The sequence below is a fragment of the Dendrobates tinctorius genome, unplaced genomic scaffold (genome assembly GCF_039654945.1).
Source record: "Dendrobates tinctorius isolate UK_male_01 unplaced genomic scaffold, ASM3965494v1 ptg000251l, whole genome shotgun sequence".
In the NCBI taxonomy this organism is placed as follows: domain Eukaryota; kingdom Metazoa; phylum Chordata; class Amphibia; order Anura; family Dendrobatidae; genus Dendrobates; species Dendrobates tinctorius.
The window spans coordinates 1,894,123-1,913,506 of NW_027361918.1; the positions used below are offsets into that span (position 1 = coordinate 1,894,123).

General features: G+C 41.8%; 2 protein-coding genes across 2 annotated transcripts in view; both read left to right on the top strand.

Annotated features, from left to right (window-relative positions):
- LOC141065413 (uncharacterized) overlaps positions 1–19,384 on the top strand; it is a 142,759-nt gene that overhangs the window by 115,967 nt on the left and 7,408 nt on the right. The gene's annotated exons all lie outside the window — the stretch shown is intronic.
- The window catches only part of LOC141065323 (uncharacterized), a 59,222-nt gene that overhangs the window by 37,264 nt on the left and 2,574 nt on the right, over positions 1–19,384 (top strand). Inside the window, exons 3-4 of the mRNA XM_073557748.1 lie at positions 533–685; positions 16,273–16,446. Of these exons, the coding sequence (XP_073413849.1) occupies positions 533–685; positions 16,273–16,446 (327 nt within the window). The remainder of the gene's footprint in view (positions 1–532; positions 686–16,272; positions 16,447–19,384) is intronic.

Here is a 19,384-nt window from a genome sequence, read left to right on the forward strand (position 1 = left end):
GTCACAGGCGGGAGGCAGGCAGAAGGGCCGGAGAGAGACAGGCCGGAGGCAGGCAGAAGGGCCGGGGAGGCACAGGCGGGAGGCAGGCAGAAGGGCCGGGGAGTCACAGGCGGGAGGCAGGCAGAAGGGCCGGGGAGTCACAGGCGAGAGGCAGGCAGAAGGGCCGGGGAGTCACAGGCGGGAGGCAGGCAGAAGGGCCGGGGAGTCACAGGCGGGAGGCAGGCAGAAGGGCCGTGGAGTTACAGACCGGAGGCAGGCAGAGGGACTCGGGAGTCACAGACCGGAGGCAGCTGGAGGGGACAGGAAATTACAGACCTTAGGCGGTGAGGCCGAGGAGTTTCAGAAGAGTTATAAGTAACTGAGGCTTCAGATTTCTATATAGGATGTTGGAAAGCACAAGCCTGGTCCTAACAGGTGGAAAGTCTCACCTGATGGACAGGTGTAAAATACCTATTAATAATCTGTAAATGTCACTGTGCAATGAGATCAGATCTGTATGTGACTGACGGTGATGTCCTTATATGATTTACAGCCTCCTATCATAACGACCCCGAAGACCCAGATCCCTTCACACCACCCAGATTTCTCCCCGAGTGACGAACCAGACATGGACGAAGACGAGAGCAACATTTCCAGAAGAATCATAGACTTCACTTCAGAGATCATCTCCCTGCTGAGTGGAGAGGTAAACTCCTCTATATTTCTATCACTATCTGCTGAGTGGAGAGGTAAACTCTTCTATATTTCTATTATTATCTGCTGAGTGGAGAGGTAAACTCTTCTATATTTCTATTATCTGCTGAGTGGAGAGGTAAACTCTTCTATATTTCTAATATCTGCTGAGTGGAGAGGTAAACTCTTCTATATTTCTATTATTATCTGATGAGTGGAGAGGTAAACTCTTCTATATTCCTATTATCTGCTGAGCGGAGAGGTAAACTCTTCTATATTTCTATTATCTGCTGAGTGGAGAGGTAAACTCTTCTATATTTCTAATATCTGCTGAGTGGAGAGGTAAACTCTTCTATATTTCTATTATTATCTGATGAGTGGAGAGGTAAACTCTTCTATATTTCTATTATCTGCTGAGCGGAGAGGTAAACTCTTCTATATTTCTATTATCTGCTGAGTGGAGAGGTAAACTCTTCTATATTTCTATTATCTGCTGAGTGGAGAGGTAAACTCTTCTATATTTCTATTATTATCTGCTGAGTGGAGAGGTAAACTCTTCTATATTTCTATTACCTGCTGAGTGGAGAGGTAAACTCTTCTATATTTCTATTATCTGCTGAGTGGAGAGGTAAACTCTTCTATATTTCTATTATCTGCTGAGTGGAGAGGTAAACTCTTCTATATTTCTATCACTATCTGCTGAGTGGAGAGGTAAACTCTTCTATATTTCTATTATCTGCTGAGTGGAGAGGTAAACTCTTCTATATTTCTATTATCTGCTGAGTGGAGAGGTAAACTCTTCTATATTTCTATTATTATCTGCTGAGTGGAGAGGTAAACTCTTCTATATTTCTATTATCTGCTGAGTGGAGAGGTAAACTCTTCTATATTTCTATCACTATCTGCTGAGTGGAGAGGTAAACTCTTCTATATTTCTATTATCTGCTGAGTGGAGAGGTAAACTCTTCTATATTTCTAATATCTGCTGAGTGGAGAGGTAAACTCTTCTATATTTCTATTATTATCTGCTGAGTGGAGAGGTAAACTCTTCTATATTTCTATTATCTGCTGAGTGGAGAGGTAAACTCTTCTATATTTCTATTATCTGCTGAGTGGAGAGGTAAACTCTTCTATATTTCTATTACCTGCTGAGTGGAGAGGTAAACTCTTCTATATTTCTATTATTATCTGCTGAGTGGAGAGGTAAACTCTTCTATATTTCTATTACCTGCTGAGTGGAGAGGTAAACTCTTCTATATTTCTATTATCTGCTGACTGGAGAGGTAAACTCTTCTATATTTCTATTATCTGCTGAGGGGAGAGGTAAACTCTTCTATATTTCTATTATCTGCTGAGTGGAGAGGTAAACTCTTCTATATTTCTATCATTATCTGCTGAGTGGAGAGGTAAACTCTTCTATATTTCTGTTATCTGCTGAGTGGAGACGTAAACTCTTCTATATTTCTATCATTATCTGCTGAGTGGAGAGGTAAACTCTTCTATATTTCTGTTATCTGCTGAGTGGAGACGTAAACTCTTCTATATTTCTGTTATCTGCTGAGTGGAGACGTAAACTCTTCTATATTTCTGTTATCTGCTGAGTGGAGACGTAAACTCTTCTATATTTCTATTATCTGCTGACTGGAGAGGTAAACTCTTCTATATTTCTATTATCTGCTGAGTGGAGAGGTAAACTCTTCTATATTTCTATTATTATCTGCTGAGTGGAGAGGTAAACTCTTCTATATTTCTATTATCTGCTGACTGGAGAGGTAAACTCTTCTATATTTCTATGATCTGCTGAGCGGAGAGGTAAACTCTTCTATATTTCTATGATCTGCTGAGTGGAGAGGTAAACTCTTCTATATTTCTATGATCTGCTGAGTGGAGACGTAAACTCTTCTATATTTCTGTTATCTGCTGAGTGGAGACGTAAACTCTTCTATATTTCTGTTATCTGCTGAGTGGAGACGTAAACTCTTCTATATTTCTGTTATCTGCTGAGTGGAGAGGTAAACTCTTCTATATTTCTATTATCTGCTGACTGGAGAGGTAAACTCTTCTATATTTCTATTATCTGCTGACTGGAGAGGTAAACTCTTCTATATTTCTAATATCTGCTGACTGGAGAGGTAAACTCTTCTATATTTCTATTACCTGCTGAGTGGAGAGGTAAACTCTTCTATATTTCTATGATCTGCTGAGTGGAGAGGTAAACTCTTCTATATTTCTATTATCTGCTGAGTGGAGAGGTAAACTCTTCTATATTTCTATTATCTGCTGAGTGGAGAGGTAAACTCTTCTATATTTCTATTATCTGCTGAGTGGAGAGGTAAACTCTTCTATATTTCTATTATTATGTTCTGAGTGGAGAGGTAAACTCTTCTATATTTCTGTTATCTGCTGAGTGGAGAGGTAAACTCTTCTATATTTTTATTATCTGCTGAGCGGAGAGGTAAACTCTTCTATATTTCTATTATCTGCTGAGTGGAGAGGTAAACTCTTCTATATTTCTATTACCTGCTGAGCGGAGAGGTAAACTCTTCTATATTTCTATTATCTGCTGAGTGGAGAGGTAAACTCTTCTATATTTCTATTATTATGTTCTGAGTGGAGAGGTAAACTCTTCTATATTTCTGTTATCTGCTGAGTGGAGAGGTAAACTCTTCTATATTTCTATCACTATCTGCTGAGTGGAGAGGTAAACTCTTCTATATTTCTATGATCTGCTGAGTGGAGAGGTAAACTCTTCTATATTTCTATTATCTGCTGAGTGGAGAGGTAAACTCTTCTATATTTCTATTATTATGTTCTGAGTGGAGAGGTAAACTCTTCTATATTTCTGTTATCTGCTGAGTGGAGAGGTAAACTCTTCTATATTTTTATTATCTGCTGAGTGGAGAGGTAAACTCTTCTATATTTCTATTATGTTCTGAGTGGAGAGGTAAACTCTTCTATATTTCTATAATCTGCTGAGTGGAGAGGTAAACTCTTCTATATTTCTGTTATCTGCTGAGTGGAGAGGTAAACTCTTCTATATTTTTATTATCTGCTGAGTGGAGAGGTAAACTCTTCTATATTTCTGTTATCTGCTGAGTGGAGAGGTAAACTCTTCTATATTTTTATTATCTGCTGACTGGAGAGGTAAACTCTTCTATATTTTTATTATCTGCTGAGCGGAGAGGTAAACTCTTCTATATTTCTATTATCTGCTGAGTGGAGAGGTAAACTCTTCTATATTTCTATTACCTGCTGAGCGGAGAGGTAAACTCTTCTATATTTCTATTATCTGCTGAGTGGAGAGGTAAACTCTTCTATATTTCTATTATTATGTTCTGAGTGGAGAGGTAAACTCTTCTATATTTCTGTTATCTGCTGAGTGGAGAGGTAAACTCTTCTATATTTCTATCACTATCTGCTGAGTGGAGAGGTAAACTCTTCTATATTTCTATGATCTGCTGAGTGGAGAGGTAAACTCTTCTATATTTCTGTTATCTGCTGAGTGGAGAGGTAAACTCTTCTATATTTCTATCACTATCTGCTGAGTGGAGAGGTAAACTCTTCTATATTTCTATGATCTGCTGAGTGGAGAGGTAAACTCTTCTATATTTCTATTATCTGCTGAGTGGAGAGGTAAACTCTTCTATATTTCTATTATTATGTTCTGAGTGGAGAGGTAAACTCTTCTATATTTCTGTTATCTGCTGAGTGGAGAGGTAAACTCTTCTATATTTTTATTATCTGCTGAGTGGAGAGGTAAACTCTTCTATATTTCTATTATGTTCTGAGTGGAGAGGTAAACTCTTCTATATTTCTATAATCTGCTGAGTGGAGAGGTAAACTCTTCTATATTTCTATTATGTTCTGAGTGGAGAGGTAAACTCTTCTATATTTCTATAATCTGCTGAGTGGAGAGGTAAACTCTTCTATATTTCTGTTATCTGCTGAGTGGAGAGGTAAACTCTTCTATATTTTTATTATCTGCTGAGTGGAGAGGTAAACTCTTCTATATTTCTGTTATCTGCTGAGTGGAGAGGTAAACTCTTCTATATTTTTATTATCTGCTGACTGGAGAGGTAAACTCTTCTATATTTTTATTATCTGCTGAGCGGAGAGGTAAACTCTTCTATATTTCTATTATCTGCTGAGTGGAGAGGTAAACTCTTCTATATTTCTATTACCTGCTGAGCGGAGAGGTAAACTCTTCTATATTTCTATTATCTGCTGAGTGGAGAGGTAAACTCTTCTATATTTCTATTATTATGTTCTGAGTGGAGAGGTAAACTCTTCTATATTTCTGTTATCTGCTGAGTGGAGAGGTAAACTCTTCTATATTTCTATCACTATCTGCTGAGTGGAGAGGTAAACTCTTCTATATTTCTATGATCTGCTGAGTGGAGAGGTAAACTCTTCTATATTTCTGTTATCTGCTGAGTGGAGAGGTAAACTCTTCTATATTTCTATCACTATCTGCTGAGTGGAGAGGTAAACTCTTCTATATTTCTATGATCTGCTGAGTGGAGAGGTAAACTCTTCTATATTTCTATTATCTGCTGAGTGGAGAGGTAAACTCTTCTATATTTCTATTATTATGTTCTGAGTGGAGAGGTAAACTCTTCTATATTTCTGTTATCTGCTGAGTGGAGAGGTAAACTCTTCTATATTTTTATTATCTGCTGAGTGGAGAGGTAAACTCTTCTATATTTCTATTATGTTCTGAGTGGAGAGGTAAACTCTTCTATATTTCTATAATCTGCTGAGTGGAGAGGTAAACTCTTCTATATTTCTGTTATCTGCTGAGTGGAGAGGTAAACTCTTCTATATTTTTATTATCTGCTGAGTGGAGAGGTAAACTCTTCTATATTTCTGTTATCTGCTGAGTGGAGAGGTAAACTCTTCTATATTTCTGTTATCTGCTGACTGGAGAGGTAAACTCTTCTATATTTTTATTATCTGCTGAGCGGAGAGGTAAACTCTTCTATATTTCTATTATCTGCTGAGTGGAGAGGTAAACTCTTCTATATTTCTATTACCTGCTGAGCGGAGAGGTAAACTCTTCTATATTTCTATTATCTGCTGAGTGGAGAGGTAAACTCTTCTATATTTCTATTATTATGTTCTGAGTGGAGAGGTAAACTCTTCTATATTTCTGTTATCTGCTGAGTGGAGAGGTAAACTCTTCTATATTTCTATCACTATCTGCTGAGTGGAGAGGTAAACTCTTCTATATTTCTATGATCTGCTGAGTGGAGAGGTAAACTCTTCTATATTTCTATTATCTGCTGAGTGGAGAGGTAAACTCTTCTATATTTCTATTATTATGTTCTGAGTGGAGAGGTAAACTCTTCTATATTTCTGTTATCTGCTGAGTGGAGAGGTAAACTCTTCTATATTTTTATTATCTGCTGAGTGGAGAGGTAAACTCTTCTATATTTCTATTATGTTCTGAGTGGAGAGGTAAACTCTTCTATATTTCTATAATCTGCTGAGTGGAGAGGTAAACTCTTCTATATTTCTGTTATCTGCTGAGTGGAGAGGTAAACTCTTCTATATTTTTATTATCTGCTGAGTGGAGAGGTAAACTCTTCTATATTTCTGTTATCTGCTGAGTGGAGAGGTAAACTCTTCTATATTTTTATTATCTGCTGAGTGGAGAGGTAAACTCTTCTATATTTCTATTATCTGCTGAGCGGAGAGGTAAACTCTTCTATATTTCTGTTATCTGCTGAGTGGAGAGGTAAACTCTTCTATATTTCTATTATTTGCTGAGTGGGGAGGTAAACTCTTCTATATTTCTATTATCTGCTGAGTGGAGAGGTAAACTCTTCTATATTTCTATTATCTGCTGAGTGGAGAGGTAAACTCTTCTATATTTCTATTATCTGTTGAGTGGAGAGGTAAACTCTTCTATATTTCTATTATCTGCTGAGTGGAGAGGTAAACTCTTCTATATTTCTATTATCTGCTGAGTGGAGAGGTAAACTCTTCTATATTTCTATTATCTGCTGAGAGGAGAGGTAAACTCTTCTATATTTTTATTATCTGCTGAGTGGAGAGGTAAACTCTTCTATATTTCTATTATCTGCTGAGTGGAGGGGTAAACTCTTCTATATTTTTATTATTATCTGCTGAGTGGATCCCTTTCCAGACATATTGTTATCTGCATTAAGGCTAATTTCTTTTGTGTTCTACTGCAGTTGCACTAAACTGGTTTCCACCCGCAATCAGGGCGAGGGTGTATGCGGCGGAGGAGGAGCTAACCTTTTTTTGTTCACTTAGTGTCAGCCTCCTGGCAGCAGTAGCATACACCCAAAGAGTGGTCGTAAATGGCTGCACATCCAGTTGGAAGAATGTCTCAAGTGGGGTACCACAAGGCTCTGTCCTGGGCCCTGTATTGTTCAACATCTTTATCAACGATTTAGATGAAGGAATTGAGGGTAAACTGATTAAATTTGCTGATGACACAAAGCTAGGAGGGATAGCTAATACTAGAGAAGAGAGAGAGAGGATTCAAAAAGATTTAAATAAACTGGAGAAGTGGGCAGCAACTAACAGAATGGTTTTTAACAGGGAGAAATGCAAAGTACTACATCTGGGCAATAAAAATGAAAAAAGCATATACAGAATGGGAGGAATAGGGCTAAGTGACAGCACATGTGAAAAAGACTTGGGTATACTAATAGATCACAGACTGAATATGAGTCAACAGTGTGATGCAGCAGCAAAAAAGGCAAATGCAATTCTAGGATGTATTAACAGAAGCATACAGTCTAGATCACGTGAAGTCATTATTTCCCTCTACTCCTCTTTGGTCAGACCTCATCTGGAATATTGTGTCCAGTTTTGGGCACCACATTTTAAAAAAGACATCAACAAACTGGAGCAAGTTCAGAAAAGAGTGACCAGAATGGTGACCGGTCTGCAAACCCTGTCTTATGAGGAAAGGTTGCAGGATTTGGGAATGTTTAGTTTGCAAAAGAGAAGACTGAGAGGAGACTTAATAGCTGTCTACAAATATCTAAAGGGCTGTCACATTGTAGAAGGATCAACTTTATTCTCATTTGCACAAGGAAAGACTAGAAGCAATGGGATGAAACTGAATGGGAGGAGACACAGATTAGATACAGTGGGGAAAAAAAGTATTTAGTCAGTCAGCAATAGTGCAAGTTCCACCACTTAAAAAGATGAGAGGCGTCTGTAATTTACATCATAGGTAGACCTCAACTATGGGAGACAAACTGAGAAAAAAAAAACCAGAAAATCACATTGTCTGTTTTTTTTTCATTTTATTTGCATATTATGGTGGAAAATAAGTATTTGGTCAGAAACAAGCAATCAAGATTTCTGGCTCTCACAGACCTGTAACTTCTTCTTTAAGAGTCTCCTCTTTCCTCCACTCATTACCTGTAGTAATGGCACCTGTTTAAACTTGTTATCAGTATAAAAAGACACCTGTGCACACCCTCAAACAGTCTGACTCCAAACTCCACTATGGTGAAGACCAAAGAGCTGTCAAAGGACACCAGAAACAAAATTGTAGCCCTGCACCAGGCTGGGAAGACTGAATCTGCAATAGCCAACCAGCTTGGAGTGAAGAAATCAACTGTGGGAGCAATAATTAGAAAATGGAAGACATACAAGACCACTGATAATCTCCCTCGATCTGGTGCTCCACGCAAAATCCCACCCCGTGGGGTCAGAATGATCACAAGAACGGTGAGCAAAAATCCCAGAACCACGCGGGGGGACCTAGTGAATGAACTGCAGAGAGCTGGGACCAATGTAACAAGGCCTACCATAAGTAACACACTACGCCACCATGGACTCAGATCCTGCAGTGCCAGACGTGTCCCACTGCTTAAGCCTGTACATGTCCGGGCCCGTCTGAAGTTTGCTAGAGAGCATTTGGATGATCCAGAGGAGTTTTGGGAGAATGTCCTATGGTCTGATGAAACCAAACTGGAACTGTTTGGTAGAAACACAACTTGTCGTGTTTGGAGGAAAAAGAATACTGAGTTGCATCCATCAAACACCATACCTACTGTAAAGCATGGTGGTGGAAACATCATGCTTTGGGGCTGTTTCTCTGCAAAGGGGCCAGGACGACTGATCCGGGTACATGAAAGAATGAATGGGGCCATGTATCGTGAGATTTTGAGTGCAAACCTCCTTCCATCAGCAAGGGCATTGAAGATGAAACGTGGCTGGGTCTTTCAACATGACAATGATCCAAAGCACACCGCCAGGGCAACGAAGGAGTGGCTTCGTAAGAAGCATTTCAAGGTCCTGGAGTGGCCTAGCCAGTCTCCAGATCTCAACCCTATAGAAAACCTTTGGAGGGAGTTGAAAGTCCGTGTTGCCAAGCGAAAAGCCAAAAACATCACTGCTCTAGAGGAGATCTGCATGGAGGAATGGGCCAACATACCAACAACAGTGTGTGGCAACCTTGTGAAGACTTACAGAAACGTTTGACCTCTGTCATTGCCAACAAAGGATATATCACAAAGTATTGAGATGAAATTTTGTTTCTGACCAAATACTTATTTTCCACCATAATATGCAAATAAAATGAAAAAAAAACAGACAATGTGATTTTCTGGATTTTTTTTTCTCAGTTTGTCTCCCATAGTTGAGGTCTACCTATGATGTAAATTACAGACGCCTCTCATCTTTTTAAGTGGTGGAACTTGCACTATTGCTGACTGACTAAATACTTTTTTTCCCCACTGTATTAGAAAAAACTTTTTGACAGTTAGAGTGATCAATGAGTGGAACAGGCTGCCACGAGAAGTGGTGAGTTCTCCTTCAATGGAAGTCTTCAAACAGAGGCTGGACAGACATCTGACTGGGATGATTTAGCGAATCCTGCTTTGAGCAGGGGGTTGGACCAGATGGCCCAGGAGGTCCCTTCCAACTCTACGATTCTATGATTCTATGATTCTACCTGTGTCCCCCAATGAGCTTCTCGGAGAAAAAGATTTTACAGTGATTTATCACAAAAATCCAAGTTTTTTTCTCAGGGGAAAACAACAACATTAGCATGCATAAAGAGACACAAATTAACCCCAAAAACACATGAAAAAAATGCATCAAAACATGCATTTTTGTTGTAGCTTCTTTCCTGCCAAGAAATCAGGGTTTGCTGCAGAAAAAAAAATGCAGCAAAAACGCCGTGTGGACATACCCTAGGTGTGACCCTAACCCCCATCCGAACCATCCCTGGGCATTATAAGTTTATAACCTTATTTGCCCCAGGAACCCTGCTGACAGAGGTTTGAGTTAAATTGTTGGTCTCCTGTCTATTTTAAATTTACCACAGAGAAGCCCCTTAAGGATCTGGTTCTTTCTCCAGGAGACTTCCGGAACCAAACTGTCAGGGGAGCACAATGGTTGTTATGTGGGGAGAGTATAATAAAAGTCCTTAAAGAGGAAAAAACCTCGTTTACGGCTGTCATTAGATGTATTATCAGAGAGGAAGTACAGGTCACGGTATCCAATCTTGCACCCCCTATAGTGAGGCCGTGTTCACACCGTGCGGCAATGAAGTAGTGACCCAGTAAGATCATAGAAAAATGTCCTGTGGGGATCTGTACTCGCTCGGCTGCAGATGAGGCAGGCACAGTAAGCGGTATTACTGGGATGTCCAAGCAAGTTTATTAATGCGGCATAAACTGCTCTGGACAGGAAAAAAAAATGAATCGCCTTTTCTGGCACAACATGAAAACAAAGCGGAAACAGTCCATATAGCCCTGCGGGTCCGCCCGCTCGGGTCAGTGTCCTCAGAAACACACACAATGGAGGTCTCCACACCTCCACCCACAGACACTGAATGAAGCAACTGGCCTCCATTTTATTAGCCAAACCACGCCCGTGGGGTGGGGATATGTGAGCGGTCATTCCCACCCATCTCTTATGACTGCTCATAAAACCCTCGAGCGGCCAAAACAACTCTCTCAGCACTATACGTGCTGGAGCATACCCCTGAGCTCACATCACCGCAGCTATGAGCCGCAATGACACATATCTCCCCTCCAGGACTTGTCCGGCAGCCATCTTGCAGTCTTTAATGTCCAAAACTTACAAATGACAAGTAAACAGTATCCTCTGGATCACAGCCGGGGCATCAAAATAGTTTGTATCCGAGACCGGTTGCCATGGGCGACTGCACCACCATGTCATTCTGAGGGATGCCAGGCGTTCGTTTACCTTGGCTCTGTGGTGCCTTCACACAAGCCGGATGTTGCAGAGCCTCCTGCTCTGCCGCTTGCAAACAAACACTGACATCCATCCCTTTACTGCAGGGTTTGTAAATGGAATCTGTGGCCACTTGTAAGACCCGACCTGGAGGAAACAAACTGCCCCACTACCATCCTGTAGTTCACTCCAAAAATAAAAGCCCTTAATGGGTTTTCCTTAACATTGCCTTGACCAAATAACTTGACCAGGTCCACACTTTTATTTTGCACTGCAACCACAGCTATATCTGTGACTGCAATGCACTCCAGCGGGTTTAATACTCTTCTATGTGCATCCTGGGGGATAAATATCGACCCTCGCATAAGATCCCCCTCACTGGTTCTTACCCCTCAGACGGTTCAGAGAAATTGCGTCACAAAAGGGCTAGATGGGACATGTAGGAATCATCAGAGGCGGAAGAATGTTCTTACTACTCTGATCAGGACCTAGAAGGAGAGTAAGTTACACCCCAGAGCCCCTCAGAGGAAAGAAATATTATTTCTCATCTGAGAACACTGATGATTTGTTATGTGCGGAGTACTATGAAGATTGAAGAAACTTAGGTGACGCACTCAATACAGGACGATATGTTCAGCGGTCTGAGAACCCAGAGAAACAGAGTGTTCCCAGTTACAGCCATCTGCTAGCTCTGTGAAGCCGCCATTTTTGACATTTCTTCCTGCTCCCAGAATATTCCCCCTGTGGTCCTAAGTCCTGCATAAGAGCAGGCAGATGATATATCCTTTGCGTGGAGGCAATATGTGGATGAAGCCTTAAAGGGAATCTGTCACCTGCTGCCGGCATTGACATCAGGGGCTTATCTACAGCATTCTGTCATGCTGTAGATAAGCCTCCGATGTAACCTGAAAAAAGAAAAACACTAGATTATACTCACCGGAGGGGCGGTCCGGTCCGATGGCTGTCGCGGTCCAGTCCAGCGCCTCCCATCTTGCAGCGATGCCGTCCTCTTCTTCCCTTCCTGTAGTGGCTCCGGTGCAGGTGCACTGCTCTGCCTTGTTGAGGGCAGAGCAGAATACTGCAGTACGCAGGCCCCAGACCTCTCCCGACGCCTGCACACTGCATGACTCTGCTCTGCCCTCAACAGGGCAGAGCAGTGCGCCGGAGCCACTACAGGAAGGGAAGAAGAGGACGGCATCATATGAAGATGGGAGGCACCGGACTGCGACACCCATCGGAGTGGATCACCCCCTCCGGTGAGTATAATCTAACGTGTTTTTCTTCTCTTTCAGGTTTCATCGGGGGGGCTTATCTACAGCATTACAGAAAGCATTACAGAATGCTGGAGATAAGCCCCTGATGTCAATGCCGGCAGCTGATAGGCAAAAAAAAAGGGTGACAGATTCCCTTTAACCATTTTTTCTGCTGACATTCGTCTACCTTACAATTATATATTTCCTTCACAAGGAATCTAATAGAGTCCGGCTTAGTCATTTCAGCAGCCCTCACGGAAATTGGTCAGGGCATCTATTCCACTCTCTTCTCCATAAAGAAACCCTCAGGAAAATGTTGTACCATTAAAATCATAGAATGGTAGAGTTGGAAGGGACCTCCTGGGCCGTCTGGTACAACCCCCTGCTCAAAGCAGGATTCGCTAAACCATCTCACAGATGTCTGTCCAGCCTCGGTTTGAAGTCTTCCATTGAAGGAGAACTCACCACCTCTCGTGGCAGCCTGTTCCACTCATTGATCACTCTGTCAAAAAGTGTTTTATAATATCTAATCTGTCTCTCCTCCCATTCAGTTTCATCCCATTGCTTCTAGTCTTTCCTTGTGCAAATGAGAATAAAGATGATCTTTCTACAATGTGACATTTCTTGAGATATTTGTAGACAGTTATTATAATCCTAAAGCCCCGTAATCAGTGGGTCAGGTAGAGGAAATTCAAAATAAAAGCTATAAAATCAACTATCCCGTTAATAGGGATGGACTCGGTAATGTGCACACTAGATCTTAAAGACGCATAGTGTCATGTGGCATCCATCCTGCCTGCCAACAGTTCCTGAGGTTTGCATTGGCATATCAGGGAATAATCCACCACTTACAACTCCAGTGCCTTCCATTCGGCCTGTCCTCTGCACCTTGTATTTTCACAAAAATAATGACTGAAGTGGTGGCTTTCTTGAGAAAGAAAGGGATAATTATCATCCCTTATTTGGATGACCTTCTCTTGGTGGTGGACTCGGTGACTCATCTCTCCAAGACTATCCTCATTCTAAAGGGCCTGTCAAACTAAGCGATATCGGTATAACTTGTGACACCTGGAAAGCATTTTTAGGGGTCCTCCTCGACTCCCATCTCAGAATACCCTTTCTGACCCTTATAAAAATGTATGAAATCAGAAACAGGATTCAATCTTTCCAGAGGAAGAAAAGAGTGTCAGTCAGGTATGCAATGAGAATCTTGGGATTGATGACATCTTGCATCCCAAGCATACAGTGGAGCCAGGCCCACTCAAGCGGGTTGCAGGAAGCAATTATGACAACCTGGGACAGACATCTATCTGGACTAGACAAAAAAAAAAACTTATCCACAGGTCTAAGATCTTCACTGTCATAGAGGACGTCCCTCACAAATCTCCAAAAAGGGGCACTATGGATCCTATCCCCATTCATCCGGGTTATTACTGAAGCAATCGACCTGGGTTGGGGAGCAAAAGTAGAAGCTCAATACCTTGAAGGAACAAGGTCTCTAGAAGTATGCAGAAAATCATCCAACTACAGAGAGCTTCGAGCAGTATAGGAGTGATCCAGCGGTGCCAGGACAGTCTCGGGTCCACAGGTAAAGATCTGATTAGACAACATCACAGGTCTTCTTTGTCTGGCATCAGGGGGACCCAAAAAGAGAGCTCTATCGGCCCTGGCCCAGCAGATATTTCAGTGGGCAAAAAAGACCGTCCTTTCTATTTCAGTAGTCCACCTGAATGGCTCCAAAAACAAAATTGCACACTTCCTCAGCAGGAAGATTGTATGGTACTACGAATGTGAGTTGAACACGGAGGTGTTTCATCAGCTGCCTTAGCGTTGCGATGTTCCGTGTCTAGTCCTGTTCTAAACTTAGAAAAATACGAAAGTGACAAATTTATTTTCCATAAATTCAGAAGACAATCCGGAGTGTGTGGATGCCCTGTCCCAAAGCTGAGACGGAGAGCTGCTATATGCTTTTCCCCCTTTTCCATTAATCCCATGAAGATCGAGCCACAGAGATACTGATCACCCCTTTCTGGCCAAAAAGAAGTTGGTTTCCCTTGTGAAATCTCATGTTTCTAGAGGATCCAGTTCCCCTTCCACAAAGGTACGACCTTCTATCTAACGGTCCCCTCATACATCAGGATATACAGCTATTGCACCTGACAGCTTGGATCCTGAGAGACAGATCTTAATCTCTAAGGGTCTGTCAGATGGAGTAGTTACCACAATGCAGGCAAATAGGAAACCAATTACCTCGGCTAATTGCTCTAAAGTCTGGAAGATATTTTGCTCCCATGTCGAAGAATCCACGGGGGACTCCTTCCAGCCTGACATTCCCAGGATTCTAGAATTTCTCCAGCTATGATTTGAAAAAGGATTAAGACCTTACACACTTACAGTTCAGATATCTACCCTAATCGCCTATTAAGACTACCCGCCAGCAGACCATCACCTACGATTAGGAGGTCAGTACCATCATGGGACCTGCATTTGGTAGTGTATACTTTTATATAAACCTCCCGAACTTATCCAAAACTCGTCCCAGCCAATGCCAATTTCCATTATCAAACACCTTTTTAGCTTCTACGGCCAGAAGAGCTGGTTCCCTTCACTAACCCCTCCCTGTTCATCCCATCTCGGACTGCCTGTTCCATATTAAAGACTGCTGCCTTGTTTCTTCCCAATCCTCTTCGGTGTGAACGTATAAGTGAGGGTAGTATCTCTGATAACCCATCCGCTATTATTTATGACATAATCTTAATGTCTTGATTTATCAATGTTTTTGAGAACCAGGATCTGTTATATCTTTCCACATTTATGTAGTAGCTTAATGTGCGCCATATTTCCTGATTTTAGGAGAATTTTTTCTTGGAACGTGTGATTAAATACTTTTACCAAGGTTGGAGCAATATCTTTATTCAACAACTTAATAGAACTCACCCGTGAGTCAACCGGGGCGTTAATATCTTTATTGTCTTCACCACCTCCTCTTCTTTTATCAATGCAGTAAGTCTATCTCTATCTGAAATATTTCTAGTAGGTAATGTCAGTGTATTTAGACAACGCTCACTCTCTTCTTCACCTACTCCATCTTGTTTGTAAAGTGTTGAGTAAAATTTGCTAAAAGTTTCATTTACTTTTTTTGGGTCATTCTGTAATTTTCCACCCGAGTTCCTCAGGCTGTTAATATATGTTATGGGTCTCTTCCCATGGACCATCTTAGCCACAGTTGTGTTTTTATAAAATATTTCCATTCTTTTAAGTTTTTGTTAAAACATTTTTTGTATCCCACTCTACCTGCTTCATGCCCCTAAATTCAGCGTAAAGAAAACAAAACCTTCATCGATCGCTTTCCTGAATCCATCCCCTATACAGAGTGGTCACCCAGGAGAATCCAACTCCACCGCAAGTAACAACGTAATGTCTCCTCCTAACTCCTTCTTGTAATTCATATAGACAGGGATAATGTGTTCCTCCCATACAGTCCTGACATTATCATCATAATAGTCCTGACCTCCCGGGCCCTCGAGAAGATGTGTACATTGATCTTCCAAATCGGTCACTTTGTCGGTCTACAGAAAAATAAATTATTTCATCAGAGAAGAAGCTTGGTCTTCTACATAAGAGATTCCTCATCGTCAACCCCCTTCATCCTCTTCCCTATTGTTAATGGATGTTATTGATAGAATCCCCAGTGACGAACCTGGAGAAGTATTTTTGGCAAATGACACCTATTAATATATTAGTATAGCTAGTATGATGTCTTTCAGGGGGATTCCCGTTATTCTCTGAGAAGTTACCAGGTTTTGGTCCTGATTCTACCTTGGCTTCTATATCCAAGTTGGATTCCATAGAAGAGTCTCCTGTATCACCGTCTGCCTGTATCTTTCTATTTTCACCCTCACTGCTGTCTCCAGCACACTGCTGACAGAGCGGCCCAGACAGCACCACCACCAAACCACCGGCAGCAACTTTGTGTTGACTCTCGATCTCCAACTACCAGGGTCCTCGGACCTTCCAAACAGCAAGGAGTAAACCAGGTAGTCGGGGCCACATGAGCTCTACTATTGAGATGGATGAGCAGCTGCAGAGACAACACATAAAGTGTCTTATGTTTCCTTATGTGTAATATTCATCATCATCTCTCCTTATACAGGATTACACAATAGAGAAGAAGACATCAGGTGACTGTGTGACTCCCATCATCCATCTCCATGTATCCGGAGGAGGGAGCAGCAATGAGAGCCCCATCACAGAAGCCCCACACTCCCCGATGCCTGAGAAGATCCTAGATCTCACCACCGAGATCACAGAGCTGCTGACTGGAGAGGTGACTGCTGGGAGATTATACAGTGTACACTGGAGGATTCTGGGTGATGAGAGGAGACTGCTGGGAGATTATACAGTATACACTGGAGGATTCTGGGTGATGAGAGGAGACTGCTGGGAGATTATACAGTATACACTGGAGGATTCTGGGTGATGAGAGGAGACTGCTGGAAGATTATACAGTATACACTGGAGGATTCTGGGGGATGAGAGGAGACTGCTGGGAGATTATACAGTATACACTGGAGGATTCTGGGTGATGAGAGGAGACTGCTGGGAGATTATACAGTATACACTGGAGGATTCTGGGTGATGAGAGGAGAGGAAACTGCTGGGAAATTATACAGTAAAACAGTGGAGTACTCTTGGTGATGAGAGGAGAGGTGAATGCTGGGAAATTATACAGTAATACAGTGGAGGATTCAGGGTAGTGGTAGTATACAGTTAGGTCCAGAATTAAACCCGGTCTAGATCGATCATCACAGAGGGCTTCCGCTTTACTAGTTGCACAAAGGCTCTGGAAAAGCTAAATAGCTCCTTGCTCCCTGAAAAGAAAGTTAGTGAATTCTGCACTTCCAAATCTAAAAGCCCCCCTGCATTCTGAGCCCCGGTGTGTTATGATTAGGTAACCGAGTAGGATAGCAGGTAAATAGGCTAGGTTACCAGATAACCAGAGAGGTTGGTAGCTTACAGACCCCTAAACTGACGACACACCTAGAATTAGCCGTGGGACGTACCTACGATGCCCTAGACGCCTCGGCACAGCCAAAGAATTAACTAAGCCTAAAGAGAGAAATGAGAAAGCTAAACTGCCCCGGAGAAGAACCCCAAAGGAATAGATAGCCCCCGAATATATATTGCCGGTGAGACAAGATGAGGCAAGAAACACAGGCAGAAAATAGAGTAAGCAAATAATGGGGCCCAAACTGTCTAGATAGAACAGGACAGAAAAGGATAATGTCTGCAATCACGCAAAAACCCTAAGAAAAATCCAACACATCTGATATGCAAAAATACTGAGGCAACACGACCTCTCCCCCACTAGATCAGAACTCTGGTTCTGACATAAAAGGGGATTAGAGATACAGAAAAGACTGACACAAGCTGTGGCATATGAAAAAGAGTCCAGCACAGGTCCCAACAGGGAACCCGGCTGAACTCGGACTAGCAGAGCAAAAATCAAAGAACAGCAAAAATGAATCAAAATTCAAAAAGGATTCAAGCAGACAAATAACTTATCTGAAAGATGCAGGACGGAGCAGGAGGCAAGCAGACTTCCAAAATGCTAAGGAAGAAAACCAAATCACCGGAACAACTGAGGGAAGGTTGCTCACTTAAATCTCTCCAGTCTGTAACACCTGACCTCCAATCATAATCCTCAGGTGATTGACTTCTGTCAGCCAGACCAGCTCCATTACCAGCAGCAACCACCAGAGGGAGCCAACACTCAGAAGCCAGGTCAAAGGTGTTCACAACACCGGTGTGCCTAAACCACATTTAGTGTCCACATGTTTGGGATTTCTGTAGCTAAAGAGAGCCCAACTAATTTACGGGTGTCTGTCTCCAGAAGAACGAGCTGGGCATAATGTACTGGGCAGTACAGCGTACTGGGCACTACAATGGGAGATTTGCAATTTTCACCGAGTAAAATCCACTGCTGCTTGTTTCTGGAAAACACCCATAAAGTCAAATCTTCACTGCACCTGTAGATAAATTCCTAAAGGTGTATAATTTCCAAAATGGGGTCACTTGAGGGGATTCTTCTCTTCTAGCATACAGCTGCTCTGTATACTGAGTACACAGACTATTCTTGGAAAATCTGGGCTCGAGGAGGCAAATAGCACTTTGTCCCTCCAGAGTCTCTCCGTATGGCTAATCAGTACTGTACAGCCACATATGGGGTATTTCTACATTTAGCAGAAATTTTGGGACAAATTTTAGTGCTATTTTTGCCAATTTCCCCATGTGAAAATGTAAAATCTGGGGCTAAAACTTAATTTTGTAGTAAAAACATAATTATTTTTCTTCATTACCCAATGGAACAAAATTCTGTGACATAAATTCTGGTGTCAATATGATCACTGCACCCTTAGATTAATTTTTTTGAGAGGTGTAGTTTGTAAAATGGGGTCACTTATGGTGAGTTCTGCTGTTCTGGCGCCTCCGGGGCTCTGTCAATGTGACTTGGCGCCTTAAAACCAATCCAGCAAATTCTGAACTCCAATATGGCGCTCCTTCCTTTCTTAGCTTTGCACTTTGCTTCAAAAGCAGTTTTTAACCACGTATGAGTATCGACATACTCAGGAGAAATTGCACAACAAATTTTGGGGTCCATTTTCTCCTGCTTAAACAACATTTTTGTGGGAATTTTTATTTTTTTTATTTTCACAGTTCAATTTTGTAAAATTCTGTGAAGCACCTGTGGGTTCAAGGTGCTCACCACACATCTAGATAAGTACCTTGAGGGGTCTAGTTTCCAAAATGGGGTCACTTGTGGGGGATTTCCACTGTTTAGGCACATCAGGGGCTCTGCAAACGCAGCATGACATCCGCAGTTCATTCCATCAAAGTCTGCGTTCCTCCATGTCACTCCTTCTTATCCAAACCATGCTGTGCCCAATCGGTAGTTTTCCCCCACATATGGGGTATCCGCGTACTCAGGAGAAATTTCCCAAAAGATTTTGGGGTCCATTTTCTACTGTTACCCTTGTGAAGATGCAAAATTTGGGGCTAAAATAAAATTGTGAATTTTTTATAAAGCACTTGTGAATTTAAGCTTCTCACTCCACATCTAGATAAATTCCTTGAGGGGTCCAGTTTCCAAAATGGGGTCACTTGTGGGGGGTTTCCACTGCTTAGGCTCCTCAGGGGCTCTCCAAACACGACATGGCATCTTCTCTCATTCCAGTTTTGAGTTCAAAAAGTCAAACGGCGCTCCT